Here is a 20523-nt window from a genome sequence, read left to right on the forward strand (position 1 = left end):
AGAAATGTGTCCACATTTCAGAATTCGTTACTTCTCTGGAAGCTCTTTTGTGTGTTTGTAGTTCATTAGTGTTTATTTTCTTAAGGTCGAGCCTGTTTTTAAATTTCTGTTAACAATGTTCCCCTGTCTCCAAAATTATCCTTTTATTCAGATACATTATAGCTCTGAAGCCAGAGAGCCTTGGGAACAATAAAGGAACAAGTAGGGGCCCTAAAACAGGTCATTTCAGTTCTTAAAATAATGACAAGGGATGTAACAGCATAACAGGTAAGCAGCACATTTCCTCATGGGTAGTGCTTTTTTCTTAAAGGTTCTTTGAGAAGGATATTTTATTTTTAAAAAGCTATAGCAAATTTATCTTATCTTAGAAGCATTGGGAAAATATAAAAATTACTAGAAATAGTCCCTGATCCTGCCTACAAGGGAGTGCTGAGAAAGAATCAGAGGAGTTAATATCAGTGAGCTTCCTTTATGAGTAGGAAAAGCTACTCTCCCTATCGGACATAATGTCTAAATGAAAAAAAAAAAGGTGGGCAGAGCAGGTCTTTATCAGATTTTTCTGTACATTTACTGTGATGGACACTAGGGCCACAAAGATGCTGAGGGGCCTGGAGCATCTCCCATATGAGGAAAGGCTGAGAGAGCTGGGACTCTTCAGCCTGGAGACGAGAAGACTGAGCGGGGATCTTGTCAATGTCTATAAATACCTGAAGTGCGGGAGACAAAGGGAGGGGGCTGGGCTCTTTTCAGTAGTAGCCAGTGACATGACAAGGGGCAATGGGCAAAAACTGGAACACAGGAAGTTCCAGGCAAACCTAAGGAAAAACTTCTTTACTGTGAGGGTGCCAGAGCCCTGGGACAGGCTGCCCAGAGAGGCTGTGGAGTCTCCATCTCTGGAGATGTTCAAAACCCACCTGGACATGTTACTGTGCAACCTGCTGTAGGGAACCTGCTTTAGCAGGAGGGTTGGACTGGATGATCTCCTGAGGTCCCTTCCAACCCCAACCATTCTGTGATTCTGTGATTCTGTAAATAAGGACATCTTGGGACTTTCAAACTAACAGGTGAAATGGTAGCTGTCTGTCTAAGAGAAAACACAAAGCAGTGGTGTTATTTGGAGCTCTTCAGTGCTCTAATGTGGTGAGCCAACGAGGCACTCTCAACATTTGCAAAGAGGTCTCCTGGTAGACCAAAGGTTTCCTGGCAAAAGATTATAGTATGGCACAAAGGAGCACAGCAATGGTACCTGCTGACTTACAATGAAAGGAAGAAGTTGGGGCTGAATTCTAAACAACCTTCTAGTGTATAAAATTTACAAAGATCAGCATAAAATACCTGAAGACACTGCCAGAGAGGAAAGCAATCTGGAAAGATAACTGAGAGTAGTAGTGAATAAAAGAGGGAAAAACATTCCCTTGTGTTGGGACCAGTGTCTCTGCTAGATGGAGAATTACTTTAGATCATGTCCAGAAAACATTAATATTATTTAAGAAGAAAATGTCCCACCAGCAGTCATCACGTCTGACTGGTGATGTGCACATGCAGCCCAAGAGCTTGCAGGAACCCATTCAGAATCAGGAAGCCTGACCCTTTCCCTTGAGCCACGCCAGGTAGCTGGATAGTGACTTAAAAGCTCTAGGGCATTTTAGCTTATTTCCTGATCAAATTTGTAACTATTTTCTGTCTGAAAGCAATTTCCTTGCCATCTGCAGGATTAGCCAAATGGTTTAGTTTGTAAAATCATGATCATTAATGATATGCTGGATTTTTCTGTGGACAATCCAAAAATTCACCTGTAACCAAGACAGACCCTGCAATGAAAGCGCATTGTCGTTACGTAGGTAGCGTAAGAAGTCCCGCTTCACCATTGTATGTTTTAGTAACTGCTGTTCTTTAAATCTGAACTTCGTTACATTTTATGATACTTTATGATCTTTTAGGGTTCATAATGTTGCTTTATCTTCCAGTCATGGGTGGATATTATATTTTAGACACAGCTCAGGGGAAATGAAGGGACTGTTTAGAAAGCTGAATCAATAAGCTGTCTGCGGGCTTTTTTCTGCATGGGAGACGTTTCTGGCTGCCTCAAATGTCTGTGTTTTTTCATTGCTTGTAAGTGAATATTAATTTTCTGGATTTCCCCTTTCAGAAGAATCTTTAATTTGCTCTCCGTAGCAGAAACAGGAATTTCCTTGTGGATCATATTTCAGGGTGTTTGTATTTATTTATACACGGATGATAAGAAGGCAGTCACAGTGCAGGGCAAGGACACATCGTGTTTTCCTGCAAGAAACAGTTCTGAGAATCTGGAAATACTGAAAGGTGTATCTCTAAAACCTTCTACACCATAAAGACATTTTACCTGTAAGTATTAATGCAGTTTCTTTTCCTTATCTTGGTATTATATTTTTTGAAGTTTTGTAGTAGGTTACATCTTAATAATTTGAAGCATTTTATTTGCATTTTGACTGTAGTGCCTCATTACATTTCAAAAGGTTGAAAGCAATCAAATCTCTTAATGCCAGGCATACAAAAATCTGAGGGGGTATAATCATAGAATTGGCACTGTCTATTCTGAATTAGACAGAACTTGTTTAAAATGTTGCTTTCCATTGAGGAGAAAATACAATTAAATGCAGCAATTAAAAACTTCTTCCCAGAATGCAGAGTGAGATAGCACAACTGTAATCTGACGGGGTTTTTGTATTCCCACCTGCAAATCTTGACTTTTATTGAAACCTAGAAGAGACTTTTATCCTGTCATAGGCTCTTGGAACATTGTTTTGCGAGAATTGTATCATTTGCCAGTCGCGATGACTCTGTCAGTCATGTTGAAAAGAGCATTACATTACCTTTCTTTGCAACCCCAGGCGTGTGCCTGTACTATTGACACTAACAATTTGTCTTTGTGTGCAGTCATTTTTGGTTTTGGAAATTGCTTTTTTTTTTTTTTTTTGGTAGGCAATAGATGAAAACCCTCACAGTAAATTTTATAACAGTCTGTCAAAGCATTTGTGCAACAAATCTTTCTCCAAAAAAGGCAAAATTGCAAAGGTTAAAAAAAAAAATACAGGTAGAAATGCTCTGCAGAGATCTCCAATGGACATAAGTTTGCAGTGGACCGTACTTATTTTCAGCATGGTACTGCCTGGAACAGGAGGTGTGGAAGTTTATAGCTTTAGTCCTGTGTTAGAGGTAAAATTTTGTGTATAACCCACCCCATGTCAGGTAAGTGAGGCCAGAAAATAACCAACCATTTCTGACCACCACTCCTTCCCATACCATGTTTACTTCTGGCACCATGGAGTAAACCACTGAAGAAAAAGAAGCCAAGAAAACTCCTTAAACCTCTCAGTCCAGCCAGGGAGCTCAGCAAAGAACTAGAGAGCAGCACTTGGAATCCTTCAGATTTTTCAGAAGAGGCTTTGCAGCTTCAGGTGGCACATGTGTTGGAGGCTGTGTAATCTCCTTGCAGCTAACAGACAACTTCAAGCCAAGTTAGTAAAAGGAAAGGATTTAATTTTGCAAGGAATGAGAGCTTTGGAATAAGACAAAGGGAAACTTTTGAAAAGTTTTTAGGTCCTAAATGAAGTTACAAACAGACATGGTATTACAAACTGGAAATGTAATTATGTGAGAGAAACTAGATTTGATTTTAAATAAACAAGAAAGCAATTGTGAGGTAATAAAAATGTGTCCAGTGTGCAAAATGTAGTGCCGTGCATGCAATAATTTGTCAGGTGTGTAGTATTCACATACAAATTGCAAAGAAAGAGCAGTACTTTGGAGGTCTGGCTCTGTTATCCTTACACCCAAACAGTGTTTTTGAAGGAAAGCACCAAAAGGCAACTTAGCTCAGAAAACCCCAGCAGAAGCCCACTAACCAAACCCACCTTTTGCCTTCTAAATGCTCCATCTCTGTGTTCTTGCACTTATCAAATCCCACAGAGCACTGCCTGTGTGTTTTGGTAAAGAGTTATTTAGCAAAACTTCAGAGAAGTCCATGAAAATGTGTTGCTGTATTGTGCTTCCCTGCCAGCCTCTATTCCTGTCTCTGCCACAGCCTGGCTCTGCCAATGAGCACGTTATTTAACTTCTCAGGGTTACAGAGAGATTCCCATTTCCCTGGTAACATTGATGGAGATATTGCAAAAATAAGTTGACATAAGTAAAAACAGATGCTCTCTTTTACCCCTCTGAAAAATCATAATACTAATCCACTTCTTAGAAAGCTGTGAAAATTCTTTAATTGCTGTTTATAAATTGCTCTGAGGGCATTGTATTAAGAATGCTACAGACTTGCAAATTATTCTAATTACCATAGTATTATGATTAGATTTTCTAAATAGATTTTGAACTCTTAGGCCAAGCTATGCCTATTTTACACAGGGCCGATCACACTGCTCAGGCAGTGTCAGAAACATATGTGGGATGATATATTCCTGGGTTACAGGTGTTGTGACTAGTGCAAAGGAAGGGGCAAAATGAAGTTCTGTTGGCAGGTCTCACCATTCCTGGGCAAATCATCTCTTTGGCCTATATAATTTAATTTTTTTATTATTCATACTTTATAATAATATAATAGAATAAATATATTACAATGTTACAGCATATAATATATTATGTGTAATAGTATACTTAAATGAATAATATTATAATTATATAGTTTATTGTATATTTTTCTATGTTTATTTTATATAGCTTTAATCATCACTATGAAAAAACCCACTTGTGAGATATTTGTTATTTTCTCAGGCAACTGTGCATGCAGTGAAATGCTGCTTAGCAAGCAAAGTGGGAGGAATTAGCTTCAAGGTTTCTGCTCTCTTTACATTCTGGGTGGAAGAAACAATCAGGATGGCTTCTACAAGTAAAAGAAATTCTGCAGGTACAAAATTTCATTTACTAAGATTTGTCAGTAGTAAGGTTGAATCTGTTTTCAGTCCATTCTAATCAATATATGATACCATTCTCTTTGCCTTCCACCTGCCAAGGATTTTGTGGTAAACAACAGGTAAAAAACAGGGGGGAATAGCATACTGAAAAATTTTGAGATCTCATCCGGACTTACACTGTGTGTTAATTCTGCCCCTCTGCTTTCTTCCTTAAAGAATCTACCTAAATGCAGCATTTCCCTTCATAGCAGAATTTTTTTTGTGCCCAATGCAAAGGTTGAATTGACATTTTTAAAAAACACTAAAATCCTCAAAAATAAACTGGGAACTGGAAGATACAGCTGGTATCTCCAAGACACTGATAATGAAGCCTTACCTCCACTGTAGTCAGTAGTAAATGGGATTTCAGAACCAAGCGTTTCTTGCATCACCACAAAGTTTGGTCATGTTATATTTCCCAGAACTTATGTGTATTCTCTACTGTCTCTTACTAGAAGATCCAAAATGAGGTTGACTGTGCTCCTTTCAGTCACTGGATTCTTAAAAAGTCTGCTTCCCATACATGGTTTATAGCTTAAAAATGGAATGAGGTTGCCACTCTCTTCACGGGGTGTTAAAGTGCATTAATAAAACTGAGACTTTGGTAAGAAATCCACCAGTAATGAGAGAATGGGAATCTTAACTACAGCTGGCCACAGAGTGTGCAGGGTTGTGTATGAACATATGCATTCAGGCATTTCCCCCCCACCCCGAGGTTTTAGTTCATATTTTACTTGTAAGACTTTTTCCTGTTCTCACATGATGTTTTACAGTGTAAGATGATTGATCCTTAGCTGTGTTTGCAACTTAACCAAACTGAGTGCCATCTACAAATTTAATTAGGGAGCTGCTTACTGTCTTTCCAGTCACTAATTGTGAAGTTCAATAAGACCAGACTCCAGATGTTAAATAAGGCCAGTGAAATAAGACAGAGGCTTATGATATCTTCTGAGCTCCCTGCATTGTCACTATCATTTATTTAGTTTGGGCCAAGTGTCAGCAGTAACATTGACAGCAGGGAAGCATGGCCTGGGCCCTATATTTTAGATCCTTGTTGTGTGTTTGTCTTCTCTAATTGTAATGTGCTTTATGGCCATTTAAGCTCAGAAACCCAGAGCTCAGCAACAATTCAACAGTTGCAACGGTTCAAGCAGGTCTTTGTAAGAGATTAGTTGGCAACAAATTGAGTAATGGTGCCATTCATTTCTCTTTGATTAGTGAGAACTCAAAATATGTTTTGCCTTGAAGATGGAGTCTGCAAGCATGGATTCCTCATCAAATCACCACCTCTTCAGCTTTTTGGCTCACAGGTATACTAGCACAGATTAGTCATATTTCAGCAATCCCTCAACAAGCATCTGTTATTTTTGCTATCATGAATTTTAATGAGAGAAAAATTACTTTCTCTTTGGCAGAATTCCTGGAAAAGGCGTTTTTTCATCCTGTCTAAATCCAGCAAGGGCAATTACATCTTGAAGTATCTAAAAGGCCAGAACACAAAAGGCTCCATAGCTATTGATCAGTATGTAACTCTAATACATCACCTTTTTATTTTAAGTCATGTATCAACACTCTTAAAAGTGCCTGATTAACAGACACTTATTCCTGATTGAGGTTCTTGATCCAAATCCCGCTGAAGTCCAAAAAAAAGTTCCTTGGGCTTTTGTAGGCTTTGGTGCAACTTACAGTGTATTATATATGCAGAAGTAAAAATCCTAAATTGCTTTGATGAAATTTGAGACATTTATGTGAATGATTGTGGTGATGTGGCATCTGCAAACCAGACATCTTCACTCCGTGATCCCACAGACTGTATTCCTGTAGTAGAAGATGCTTTATGTCCTGTGAGGACATTACTATGCATTCACTCACATGGAAGCATGGATGAGCTATGCCACTACTCTTAACTGTGGCACACCATCTCTCACACCTTGTGGCTTTACAAAGTGCTTTGCAAGTTGTGCAGAGGTCTCCTGGCTTTCACATAGCTCTTTGGGCTGATGCTGGCTGCCCCAATGCCTCTTTCTCCACTAAGAAATTGCTCTGCTTGGCTTGTTTGGGTTGGTCATTTCATTTCTCTCAGCCCAGTGCCCTCTGCAGCAAGGTTGGGTGTCATTTGCTCTGTACTAGCACCCTTTACCATGCCACGTGTAGTACAGCATACATAGAAGGGAAACAGTAAGTGTAAAGGGATATGTAAAGATTTTACGAACTAGACCTGGTAAATAGCTTCATACTCCAGGTTCCTGGAATTGTTAGGCATGGAAGTCACTGGACTCACTGTGCTGTTGTGCTTCTTCCATTAAAATGATTTACATTGTGAAGCTGTCAAAAAAATTCCAGCTTGCTCAGTGGCATGTCGTTCCATTATTACCATAATTATTGGTGTTATTATTTTTACTAATTTAACTTCTTAGAAGTTAATAGAAGTAGTGCTTCCATTTAAGTATCCATTAAGAATACTTGGCTGTTCCTCTTTCCGCCATTAAAACACTGTTAATATACCATTTGTTTCAAATCAAATGTATTATTCTGTGGTGGTTCAAAAACATAGACCAGGAATTTTTCTTACTACAATTTCTTTTCAAGATTCTGTGTTAGACCAACAGCCCCTCTTTTCAGAAATGAGGATCCAAAATCTGGATGTGAGTCTTTGCAAAAGTTTATTTTATTTTTTTGCTTGGAAGTTTTCTTTATTGAAAGGCCATCTGTTTTGAATGTGTACACTTATTTTCTTGAGAATTTTTTCTATGGAAAAAGTTTACCTTTTCCCATGCAGATCTCATCGTATTATGCTGTGCTTAGAGTAAAATATGCACATGCACACACACATATATATGTGTGTGTGTATATGTTTGTATGTATGTATGTATAGCTGTATAGGATATTTCATATCATTATCTCAACAGAATCATAAATATTGAAGTTGGCATAAGCAATTCTGAAATTATGGAAACGGTGAGGAAGATGTTTAAATGCCTTCCTGAACAGGTGATGTCCCTCAGTACTGGAAACAGATGTTACTACCTCATTGGGAGCAGCAGGTAGGCATAGCAAGACGTGCAAAAGCAACGTGACATTACAGTTAAGTTAATGTAACACTAAGCTGCTGTCCCAAGGCAAGGTCCTGCTCCTTCACAGCCACTCCCATCCCTTCCTGTGTCTCAGCTACTCGGCTCCAGGATGAAACGATTCAGCTGCTTGATCCAATGGAAAACTGCTCTTTTCTATGTCATTGTTTTCCCCCCTATGGCCAGGTTAATTTTTTGCTAGTTCAGACAGGTGAACAAACCTTCCCTGCAGCCTCACTGTTACAGCGTCCAACATGTGAAAGTAGCGGGAGCATGAGGCTGGGAGTGGGGATGGCAGTGGCAGTACGTCAGTGTGGCAGTGCCATGTCAGACTGTACCGGTTAGGGGTCAAGGAAGAGCAGAGAGCTTTGTCTTCTCACCCAGCAGCTTCTGGGAGTTAGGAAAGCTTATGCTCCTTATGGATAAATCACGTGTAATAATCTTGCCCTGGAAAGCAGGTTGTTAATCAAGGGAAGGAGACTGAAGGGGGAAATTCCCCTGAGGAAAAGTACATCCCAAAAAGAATGAGTGGGGCCTTTACTGCAGCAGGGTGGTGAGCTCCCTGCTCTGCCAGGCTGCAATCCAGTCCTCAGCAAGGGCAGAAACTGCTGCTGTCAAGGTAATCAGCCAAAGCTGGGTTAGGTGAGGGAGGACATTTGGCACAGTGCTCCTGGGCTGCTGCTTCCCAGCTTCTCCTCTTCAGTTTCCCAGCCACAAGTGCAAAATCAGGTGCTTTTCTACCATTACGCAAAAGAGCAGCTGATGTGTGAAATGCTGATAAGCACAGAAGAGAAACACATACCTGGTAAACAACACATACCTGTGTGTTACTTGAGCGTACCACACACGCCTTCCCCCAGGGTACTGCTCTCACAACCTGTGCTCCCTGGGAAATGTTCTAGAATTAATCCAACTAAATCCACCACAGGCATGAAAGAGGGCTTCAGGGGTCCTTTCATGGCATGTTTCTCATCCTGCTTACCCAAACACATTCCTAAGCCTTGTTAGCCCTCTTTATGGCAGGACTCTGCAGAGCAGCATTACACACAGAAGATGAAGCAGAAAGCACCTCTGTTTCTCGTATACTTTTTAGCTCCCAGTCCTGAGCTGCACCTCTCAGGTCAAAATTGGCCATCTGGCTATGGCCGCCTGAGCACTCTCTTGAAAGGAAGGTGCAGATTTTCCCTGTTGGTTCCAGGGAGCAGGATTTTGGGGCCCATAGGAAGAAGTGGGTAGGCAAATGGATTTTCCTTGTGTTTTACCTGTGAGTAGGTTTTCATTTCTGTTGTTCCAACCTACAGAGAGGAAACAGAGGACTGGGTTGCTGTGATATCTTCAGTCTGCAGTGAGGCCAATAGAGGTGGATGCTGCCCTCAGGTGATTTGTTACTGCACTTGATGTTAGAAAGAAAGAAATTTGTCATTTCATGAGAAACCTGTGCAAAGCAGTTTTCTTGATACTGGTCTTACAAGTTGGCTCTTGCCTGGGTTAATCAGAAATCCATTTTCCGTTTTAATGCTGTACCCTGGCTTTATGCTTTAAGCAGGCATTGGACAGTCTGTCTGCCTGGGATTGATTTAACACTGAAGGAATCTCTTTGAAGAGTAGGCCATGAGGAAATTAGGACATGACTGACATTGTGCTGCCATGAATTGCACCTTTGATGCATCAGAATGAACACTTGTGTGTAATTCTTACCATGTGTTTTTTGGTTATATTTACATGCTTGTTTTACAAACCAATCCACATCTAGTCTGTCAATGTTATGAACCAGCTGGAAGCCCTGTTAGTTCAAGCTCAGGCCCAAGTTTCTGCACCTTGTCAGCCAGCCAGGGCTACTAGTTCAGACTCAGCACTAAGCTACTTACATCCCTGCAGCTTCCAGTCAGCTCAAAGTGCAAGCAGGGCAAATTTATGTCTGCCTGAAAATACCAGGCAGACAACCTCTCTGAGCCATTAGAAGTAAAATTTGGACTAGTGGAAGGTGTTGGTACATTTTAGCCCACGCCCATCAGGTGCTTGTCTTCTTACACTGCTGTCATCTCATTTCTAGAACCACGATCTTCCAAATCCAGAAGTCAGAAGCCGGCCTTCCTCTTTGCCACTGTTCTTGAATTCTGTAGATGCAACCAGTTCCCCGGAAAGGCAAAACTACCAAAAGGTAAACAGATTAGCTATCCTTAATGAGTTTGCTCCTAGGGATGACTGTGAAATTTGATTTGAGTAGTTGTTTTTTTTCCATCAAAAGTTCTTCAAAGCTTGTGCAGTGGGTGCCTGTGTGGTCTGTTCTGCTTTCTGATGGGGTTCCTGAGTAGGACCTGACTGATAACATCAGAGAGTCCCCACAGAGGAAAGATTTTTGCGGAAATTCTGCATGTGAGTAAAGTAGGTGTTGATAGAAATGAGAAATGGTTATTCATTGGCTGTCTCAACTGGGTGGCAAAAATTAGTGGGCATGAAGTAAACCCCTGAAGATTTGCTTTGACATGCCTTGGCAAAGCCATGTGATTGTTTTGGCAGCTGCTAGATACATTCCTCTTTTGTGATTGTGCTTTTCTTTGTCTCTCTCTTCAGGCTGTAAAGCTTAGAGGGGAGTTCAGGTCCAGTTTGTTGGTGCCTTCCAGATCTTCCCCCTCAATATTTAAATAGAAAGGAAGGAAAGCAGCTCTGCTGTCCCAAAGCAATTGCAGTCCCCCTTCTCTGATGACAGGCTGAATAGCAGCCAAGGAATTGTTGGTTTTCTCTAGTCACAAAGCTGTGTGCAAATGGTCCAGCTGGAGGAAGCAGGTGAAGCACCTCCAGTGAATTTTTTTTTCTTTTGTACACAGGAGAATGATTTCTCAGAAGACAAGAACAGGCCTAATTCAGATCCTGGCCCTCATCAGACTCGGTGTGACTCACCAAGAGGAGTTTTTCCAAGCCCGGTGAGCGGAACAAATCAAACAGCTCTTGAGTTGTTCAATTTGCAGAAGTGACTATTGGCTCATGTCTCACCTGAGTATCTGTATAGATTATCCACCTACTTTTCCAGCACACTTAGTTTTCACTATGAAAGTTTCCTAAATATTTAGTCTATTGTCTTGTTTAGCACTGAAAATAACCATTTAAGAACTTGCTTGAAATACCTTCTGCTTAATTTGCTTATTGGAGGCAGATCCTCAGAGTTTCTGTGCAGCAATTGCAACTTGTGGCAGCTCTCACAAACTTGATCAAGAAAACTCAAAATCAAGAAGTTGCACTGCCTGAGGATTTGCTACTCCCATGACATTTCTCAGTTGTGCCACAGTCTTCCTAAATGGTTTCTTTCTGCAGCCTCTGCCAGCAGCAATTAAATCAGTGTAACTGAACTACAGAACAAAGGCTTCTTAAATGGAGGCACACCTCAGGACTGACCTTCTGTCAGCAAAAATATGACTTCAAGTAATTTAGTTTCCATATCTGACAGAAATGATTTTAAAAGATACAATGATGAATGTTATCATGTATTATTGGGTAAATGTTCTGACCTGTGTTCTCTGAACAAACACCTGCAGCAGTTTCGGATGGTTTTCACCCATCCTCTGCCCTGGATTACTACCTTTGCAGCAGAGTCAACAGAACAGAAGGCACAACCAAAGCTCCACCACACCAGTTTGGCAGCTGAGTTTAAGCCCATCTTTACTGGCATTTTATGCATTGGACTATGATCTGGAGTGGCTGAGATACAGGGAAAAGAATCTGTTCTGCTATCATAGCTAACAGGGTGGTAAATCATGTGCTGCTGTCACCATCCATGTATAGAGGCTGGCAGCGAGTGTGAGATAATACAGCTAAATTTAGTGGAAAGAAGTGAAAATAGTTGAAACTACATTGCAATGCCATGGGCAGTTAGCACAGCTCAGCTGATGCACGCTACTTTATGAAGCTGCAATAATTCAATTGTGAGTCTGAGCTCTGAAATGCATTGAGTTAACCCTTAGTCTGATTTTAACTAGTGCTGCTCTGGATGCATACCAAGGCTCTCTTTCTGTCTCTTTCTTATGCCTTTTTTTGTCTCATTCATTAATTCTTCTCATACTTATGATGCCTCAGAGAGCATGTATTACATGCAGCTGTTTGGATTGGGACAGACTGACCATGAGGGTTAAAAGATAAGGAATTTGGGTTTTACCTTTTTAGCCTGAAGCCGGGGGAACAATAGGGAGCTCATATTTCTGTTTTAACATGTGTGAAAATAAATAACCTTGCCATAGAGCTAACAAGAAACAAAAATGTTTGTTCATTCAGTAAAAATATTTCACTTGCCTCATAAGTTGAGCATCTGCTAATATCTCTGCATCTATTCTCTGCTCAGTGATGTCTAGACAGCTGACTTCCAGATTAATCCCTTGTATTTGCTTCCTTTTAGAAGTATGACTCCACATTTCTAGCATGTGATTTGTTTTGCTTTTTATCGATGGCTCCCTCATCCAGACTCAGATCTTGAAAACTCTTTGGTCAGTAGCCATTACTCACGCAAACAGACCTCTCAATGTCAGCTGAGTCTAGCATCAGGGACCCTGGAGAGGTCTGGGGACTTGGCTTCCTTTCAGCCCACCTTTTGGAGCTACCAACCACATCTGACTCAGCAATTCAGTATGAGCTATTTTGGTACACAGCTTTCAATACCTAAAATACATCAAAATAAGGAGCCCTGACTTGCATCAGCCTGTACTGCACATTACTGTACTGAAGGCACCTTGACATTCTTGTTGGGATCTGATTTTTTGAAAGAGAAGTTCCTCTGTCCAAGGGCAACATATAACTTTCCCTAAGGAACCTATAACTAACAATTACTCAGTTGTTCTCCAGGTATCGTTTTGATCTTGTGCTACGGCCAGTTTTCTCCATAATCTGTTTTCTCTCTAATGTAAATCCACATCATGGTTCAACAGAGGCTTAAAGAACTTGTTTAGCTGTACAGTGAGAATAACTGTACACTGAGGTTAACCTCACTTCTCTGGTGGTAAAGCACCTGAAGGAAGGGAGGTGTTGGCAAACTGCTTTAGGGAAACGCAATGCTGCTGCAGCTTAACCTTCTCCTTTCCATTGTCCCTGTAATCTGTGATGGTGCCAAGGAGAAACACTATGCATTTGGCAAAAGTCAGCCACTGGCAGTGACTGAAGGCTCAGTCTGGGAAGCTGAGGAGTGCTGTCTGCTCTCTGAGATTTCCTAGCAGTTGGAGGGTCTCAAGACTTGATAAAATCTCCTCCTCTTCCACCTTCTTCACAGGTGTTTACTTGGTTGATTGATCCAACGCCCCTGAAAAGTCTCTAGTAAACTTGTACATGATTTTAGGTCATCACCACAAAGCCAGTCTTGTTCCTGCTGTGGTTTTGTTATGCACTTCTTGAAAGACCATTGCAGGTTTGTTCTGACTCCTACTGCATGAGTTGGTTTTTATGTCATTTATACCAGCAAGGAACAAAAATACATTCAAGAGCTTTAATTTCTATTCAATGCCAATTTCCTCTCTTTACATGCAATAGAGTAATTAGTTTAATATACTTTACCTTGAAAACAGTAATATATTCTGTGGCATATTTAGCAATTATTAAAATGATCACCATGGAAACCAAGGATGTAAGTGAAGAGATGAAAAACAGTTGCATCACAAACATGGCATGGAAAATTGCATTGGGAGGCAACTAAATACTAATTACCATATTCTTCACTATAGTGAAGTCAACAAGGAGACATAAAAGTAAATAATTTGTCTTTGTGACTTAGAAAGGTAAACTTGGTGGAGGGATTAATTTCTCCTTGACTTACCAAATTGCCACAAACTTAGTATTTCAGGTATTTATGAAGGCAGAATATCACTCAGGACACAAAGGATTCATTTTCAGCTCTCCAGCCCTCCAGGGTATGTCCTTGTTCATGGAGAAGTATGAGATAAGAGACTTCTCATCAGTCAGGGAAGTCCCAATTTCATTCTTTACTTGATAACAGTTGAAAGGTGCTTAAAAAGGACAAATATATCCTGATCCACTTCAGATTTCATACAGATTTTTTTCCAAGTGTAAGAACTGAAAGCAAATAAAAAATATTTTCCACACAAGTGATCCTAAATGCATGCAGATACATACATGAAGTGTTTAACCCACTTGATTTTTAAACAGAATAACAGATTGTGAACATGCAATCAGTTCCAACTGCCTGGCGACCACAAATCCTTCTATGGGAAGTACTAATACCAGTGGTCAGTTTTGTCCACGTGCAGTGGATCTCAAAAATACAAGGAGCACAAATATAGAAACTTTGTTTCTGAAACAGACTGGCTCTGAGCATATCTCACTTCAAGGAGAAACGGGTCTTCCCATCTTTTCTGTGGATATTTGCTGATTCTATTACTTGTCCATGTAAATGGAAAAATACATGTTAAACAATTTGTATAACTGAACTTGCTAAATGCAAAACCATTCTTTTAACAGGATAAAAATCTAGGAAAGAGTGAGGAAAACCTGCTGTCGTCAGATACAGATGAAGACATGAAAAAGGATGAAGAAGATTATTACCAAACTCCCAGCAATATTTTAGCAAAGGTAGTTTATCAGTTGTGAGTTCTGCTGGTTGTTTAACAGCTCCAAGGAGACAGTTGACATTCAATGAGCCAAAGAGGAGCTGGTATGAGGAAACACTAGTACCTTGCAAAAGAAATACGTAGATAAAGCAGTAGGTAATAGAGCTTTCATTTGTACAAGAAAAAAATACACTAGGCTAATTCAAAGGATCTTTCTGGTAGAAAATGGCATTTTGACAAAAACATTGCTGATTTTGTTGAAATTCCCCAAATTGACTGTTTTCATTGTAAATGGGTTTTGCCTATTATATAAGAGGGTTTGGGTTGTTTTTTTTTTTGAAAGTGACAACTTCATTTAGAAAATGTAATAGCACATTATTTTTATATATTTTAAAATGTAATTCACTTGAAACATCAGCTGCATAAAACAAAGAAGTACTTTAAAAACGCTGTGAAACATTTTGGTATCTACATTTCACTGTGAAACAAGGGAGCAGGAGAGATCATACTGGTAATTTTAAACAAATTTTGACATCTAATTTGGGAGGCTAATTCCCTAGGCTAATTCCCTAGGCTTCCCATGTAGTTAGGGACCAGGAGAAGCTACGTGGTCAGTCTTCTGCAGAAGTCACAGCCTCTCTTCCAAGACTGTACTGCTAACTGAAGGGTATTAACAATATAATTTTGTCATATAATCTAAGTGCTTTAAGTTAAGCTCACCTAAAGTACAAGACTCTTTTTCAACATGCTTAAATCAAAACATAACAAAATTTTTGTGGTAGTACTTTAGAATATAGCTGGTTATGTCCCAGTCTGTAAGTGTCAAAAATGCCAGATTATTGTTGCCATTAATTTGTAATTTTCAAACACCTTTCTAGCTCATGGTTTCTGGGAATTGACTTATTTTGGGGAAGCAAAGCTATATTAGCCAATGTGTTTAAACAGCGTAAGCACTGAACAAAATAAGGAAATTAAGATTTTTTTTTCTGTAGAAGTGTCAATAATACCAGATGGCATTAATTTGTAATTTTCAAACACCTTTCTAGCTCACAGTTTCTGGGAATTGACTTATTTGGGGGAAGCCAAGCTATTCTAGCCAATGTGTTTAAACAGTGTAAGCACAGAACAAAATAAGGAAATTAAGATTTTTTTCTGTAGGCAGAGCAATTATATTAGCTGGTTTCTGGGAATTGACTTATTTTGGGGAAGCAAAGCTATATTAGCCAATGTGTTTAAACAGCGTAAGCACTGAACAAAATAAGGAAATTAAGATTTTTTTTTCTGTAGGCAGAGCAATTATATTAGCATCTTATGTTGTTAATTGTTTCCAACAGTGCACTGCTGAAATATCAAAGCCTGACCCTACAGATGGGACTGATGTCCCTGTGGAAGAGAAGCCAGTGCAGAAGAACCCAGTAAAGGAGAACATTTATATGTCAATGAAATCACTGTAAGTAACAACTTCATTAAGGTTTTGCAAATTGAAAGTGACATGGTGGTACAGATAGAGCTGTCATCTGTAGTTGACAGTGCTATCTGTCAATATCGCTATTTACATAACAACAGCTAGAAGCTGCGTCTTGTTTGAATGAGTATTTCTTTGGTCTTAGTTCAGAAAGTTCAGACCTCGTGGGAATATCAGAGTGAAATTCAAACTCATCAGCATGAAATTTAAACACATTGCAACTCATGCATTTAGACAAGCTCTGACTATAGGGTGCAGCACTTTTTGTTGATTCATACTCTTTCTAGGTTTTCACGACATAACAGCCCATCACTTTACTCAGATACCACAGCCAAGCTCCAGCAACCTTTCAGACAAGTACTTTCCAAAGCAGGCAGCATTATCTAGTGGTTAAAAGAGAAAGGTAGATATGGGGCTCCCAGCCTTTCCAGTAAGAAGTTATGTGATGTTGAGTGATCTCCATCCTTCCATTTTCCCATCCAAAGAATGGGTCTGATGCTGTGTACTTTGAAGGCACAGTGTTGGGCATGTCACAAAGAAAGACCTGAACTTTGTGTCACTGTTGTAGTGCCACAAGGAAGCTTTACAACCTCCACAATATAGCACAGTATACTGAAGTGTGCCTACACGGTGAAACCATACCTCCTGAGCCAGAGGACTGGTCATTAGCTGTTCGCTATGGCCTGCCACCTACAGACAGTCAGGTGTTATGCCACATAGTGGGAGGCAGTTGGAAATGCAGACCCACAAACCAGTTTATTCCAATAGATTTATTCAAGCTTCTCTGTGTCGTTGGGAGCCCCTGGAAGGAATTACTACAAAAACCTCACAATTCTATGCCATCTCAGTTAAAATATACTAAGAGCAGCTTTTGCTACTAACACTAGACGTGTTTGGGACATGGAGAGGAGTTGTCTTCAGGCATTATAAGACTCATCAAATAAACTTAAAATGCATTCAAGCACATCTCAGTTGTTGTATCTCCCAGAGGACAGCATTACATCGCTGCAGAAGCCAGTACAGGCAAGGCCAACAATTTGTACTCAGTTTCTTTGTCAAGGCATGTTGTTAGCTGGAATGTTTTCAGGCTTAATAAATAATCTTTAAATACTGAAGAGGTTTATTTTGGGATTTATGGTCCATTTTTAGAAGGACTGTTTATTTTACTTAGCTGCAACTTTGTCCACTGGATATTCTACAAGAACTTGTTATTCTTTACTTCACTGATGGCTATTTGATCCAGCTTCAAACACAGTAAGAGTGCCTGGAATGGTCAAACCAGTTTGGTTTTTATCTGCCATTCCTCTTCAGTAGGTTGCTGGAGGAGAGTTCCCAGCTCACATGCAGAAGTGATGAGCTCCCATCTCCTCCCAAACGCCAGGACAACAGTTCATGTCCAAGAGACCTGGAAGCAAACAGAGAGCTAAACTTCCCAGAAAGTGGCACCAGCCAGCAGCCAACCGTCCAGAGAAGGCAAAATTCATTACCACTTTCAGTGGTTCAGTTGTCTATACTGCTCAGGTAAGTGTCTTCTCCATTTTTGTTGTGGAGAAAGCAGATGTCTTCATGGGTTTCAGCTGGTAGAGCATGCCACGCCTGTCAGGGTTGAAGGAGCATCTGGATGACACTCTTAGTTGTATGATTTAGTTTTATGTAGTCCTGCAAGGAGCAAGGAGTTGGACTCAATCATCCTTGTGCATCCATTCCAACTTGAGATATTCTATGGTCTCTGATGTTTTCTCTTACAGTCAAGTTACAGATGAGACCCAACTGCAGAAGTTGGATATTTTCGTCCCCCTGGCTGATATTAACAGTTACCTAAAACTTACTGAAGCAGCAGGACAAATATGGTAAGTTCTGGATGTCTTGTGACAGTGCCTGTCAGATGTGAATGAGCAGAGGTACAGAAGTGTGCAGTCATGCACATCCATGTGCAGTTCTGGCAGTGCAGAACAAGGCAGGGTCAGTGTGTGCTGGTACTTCAGTGTTTCCTTTCTTCTCTTTCTGACTCTTCATGTACTTGAATTTCTATTTCAACTGCTGTTGAAAAGGACTATGTAAAATCAGGATCCCTCAGCATACTGTGTAATAATTAATGATGAAGTTACACCCCAAAAGCTATTCTTCTAATGTTGGTGTGAATCACCTAATTACTTCTAGTCAGTTTTACCTTTGATTTGGTGAACCACAATGATGGCATATCTCAGAGATATAGTGAGGGGATGTATCCTGTGATAGGGTAGACAGGGCCTCAAGCTGACTTGAGCTGAATGTGAGCACAAAATTCTCCCTGAATTAATCCCAGCAGTAGTTAAGTGCTAGGAATGAGTGCTAGGCAGAGATTTTCAGAAGCAGGTATTATGGGCTAGAGCACATACATCCTCTTGGTAGTCCTTTTGGAAATTAGTAGTCTCCCTAGACCTTCAGTATCAATGACTAGGATAAAGAGGATGGAGCAGAAAAAATACTCAATGCATACTCCTGTGCTTCCTGTTGATCTTTCACTGCCACACAGCACTGAGACTGCTTTTTGCTGCTGCTCTCATATTCACACCAATCAGGTGCACTGTGTACACAGCAAGTCACTTTGTTTCAGCCCCTGTCAGCAAGAAGGAAAAATATCATTGCAAAAGGTGCTGGAAATGGGACCCCACCTCAGTAATTGGATCTACATCTAAATTTACAGAGCTTTCTCAGTGAAAATTCATGCTGAATGAATTTGGGGCTTGTTCTAGAAGGGAACAGAGCTTTAGGTCTGACTGTCAGGTCAGCTAATCCTAAAGAGATTTTAATCAAGAAGAGTCTATCAGAGACCAGCAGGACAGAGATACTGGACTTTACATAAGAGTCCCGTCAGGACAGCAGTGGATCTCTGATTCTTGCAGTTATATCATAGATAAAGCACATGATAAGTTCTCATTTCATTCTTTTGGGATGACTTCAGAAATCAATCTCAGAAATTATCCTCAGTCAAACATCAGGCTAAAACATCTACTGAGAATCTGGCCTGCTGCTTTTGGACTGGAATCTCCAACTTTCACTGGTGACCTTGCTAGCACCAGTCTCACTTGTTAACATGCTGCCATATCGGTGTCATGTGCTCTTCTAGGAGGACCCATTGGGAGGGGATGAAGCAGCTTGGTTTCAGCTAGAACCAGATTGAAAATTTGCAAAGTCATTCAACCTTTGTGTTATTTCCAGAGGGCAGTACCCTCCATACAATCCTGTTCACCCATTGCTATTCTGTTAACGGTGACTGCATATCCTGTATGTTTCCCTTATTGCCTCTCCTCCAAATACCCTAGCATCTCACAGTGGACTGGTCCCTGCCGACTGGGATGTCTGTTTAACCACGGAGACCATATAGTGGCTGTGAATGATCTGCAACCCCAGGATGTGGAGGAGGCTTACTTCTTCATCAGCAGATCCACAAGAAAGGAGGTAAGCTTGATCAATCTGAAGGTGATAGTCAAATGAATCAACCCAAATGAGAAAGCAAGTTGCTTTTTGCATTCCAGATGGCTTCATTCAAACCAGCTTACTCTATTTTAAGTTTGGCTTTAATAACTCCAGTACCAAATAGCTCCTCACCATCATTCTGATGTAGCATCTCTTTTTCCTGGGCTGTTTAGGGAATGCAAGGTCAGCACTGCTGTGTTTGAGGACGTGGTCTCAAAGTGTCTGCACAACCCCAGGAGATACTACTGGGCAACTGTAAATTAGACTTACTTGGTATTTTTTGGCTAAGGCCTGTGAATTTCAAACTTTGGGATATAAATGATTGTCTCCAGTGGATGTGTAGTTGCTTATAGTGGTTTTGAGTACTGAGGGCAGAGCCCTAGACTCCTACCTCCTATTGGTTATCAAGCACTACCCATCTCCTTGTGTGATACCACTTTTTTTGAAGAATGTGGGAGATTTCTAAGTGGTGCCTTAACACCACTGTGATCTACTACATGTAGATACCTATGTTGCTCTCAGAAAGACTCATACTCCAGTATCCAGTTTCTATGACCATGCTTAAACACATTCATATTTGAATTTTGCTGAGAAAGTTGAGGTCATCAGGTGCTGTTGCCATCTAAAGAAAAGAAAGCCAGTCTCTGCAAGGAAAAAAATATTCATCTCTTTTAATAGGGTATTTTTATTTAGCTAGTTAAAATACAAGTCAGATAGTAGCACAAATGTTGATCAGATATAACAAGCTATAAAAATGTCACTTCTTTTTTTTTTTAAGGTGAAGCTTACAGTATGTAGGATTCCACACTCACATATCTTCCATGTTAAAGGCTGCTCATGTTCCTGAAAAAAAAAAAGACCTCAATGATTAAGTAAGTACCAAAGTTCAGGGGAAAAGATTAGGGACAAGAATGTGATATATATTGTATGGAGGTAATCTTTCTCCTTTAGAACTGCCAGACCTCTTTTGTTGCTGAAGTACAAAGAACAGAGAATGTGGATTTCATTTTCCTTTAATGTCCTAATAACTTGTTTTGTTGACATGAATGGCA

At 40.2% G+C, this 20523-nt stretch overlaps 1 protein-coding gene across 1 annotated transcript; it reads left to right on the forward strand.

Annotated features, from left to right (window-relative positions):
* The first annotated feature begins 4857 nt into the window (after window positions 1-4857).
* PLEKHS1 (pleckstrin homology domain containing S1) lies at window positions 4858-20318 on the forward strand. Its single transcript, XM_010171706.1, has 13 exons — window positions 4858-4888; window positions 6153-6244; window positions 6350-6456; window positions 7844-7978; window positions 9307-9382; window positions 10059-10166; window positions 10834-10929; window positions 14459-14569; window positions 15882-15997; window positions 17324-17533; window positions 17761-17862; window positions 19318-19453; window positions 20250-20318. The coding sequence occupies exons 1-13, from the start codon at window positions 4858-4860 to the stop codon at window positions 20316-20318; spliced, it is 1389 nt and encodes a 462-aa protein (XP_010170008.1).
* The last annotated feature ends 205 nt before the right edge of the window (window positions 20319-20523 follow it).

The sequence above is a fragment of the Antrostomus carolinensis genome, unplaced genomic scaffold, assembly GCF_000700745.2.
Source record: "Antrostomus carolinensis isolate BGI_N321 unplaced genomic scaffold, ASM70074v2 scaffold39380, whole genome shotgun sequence".
In the NCBI taxonomy this organism is placed as follows: domain Eukaryota; kingdom Metazoa; phylum Chordata; class Aves; order Caprimulgiformes; family Caprimulgidae; genus Antrostomus; species Antrostomus carolinensis.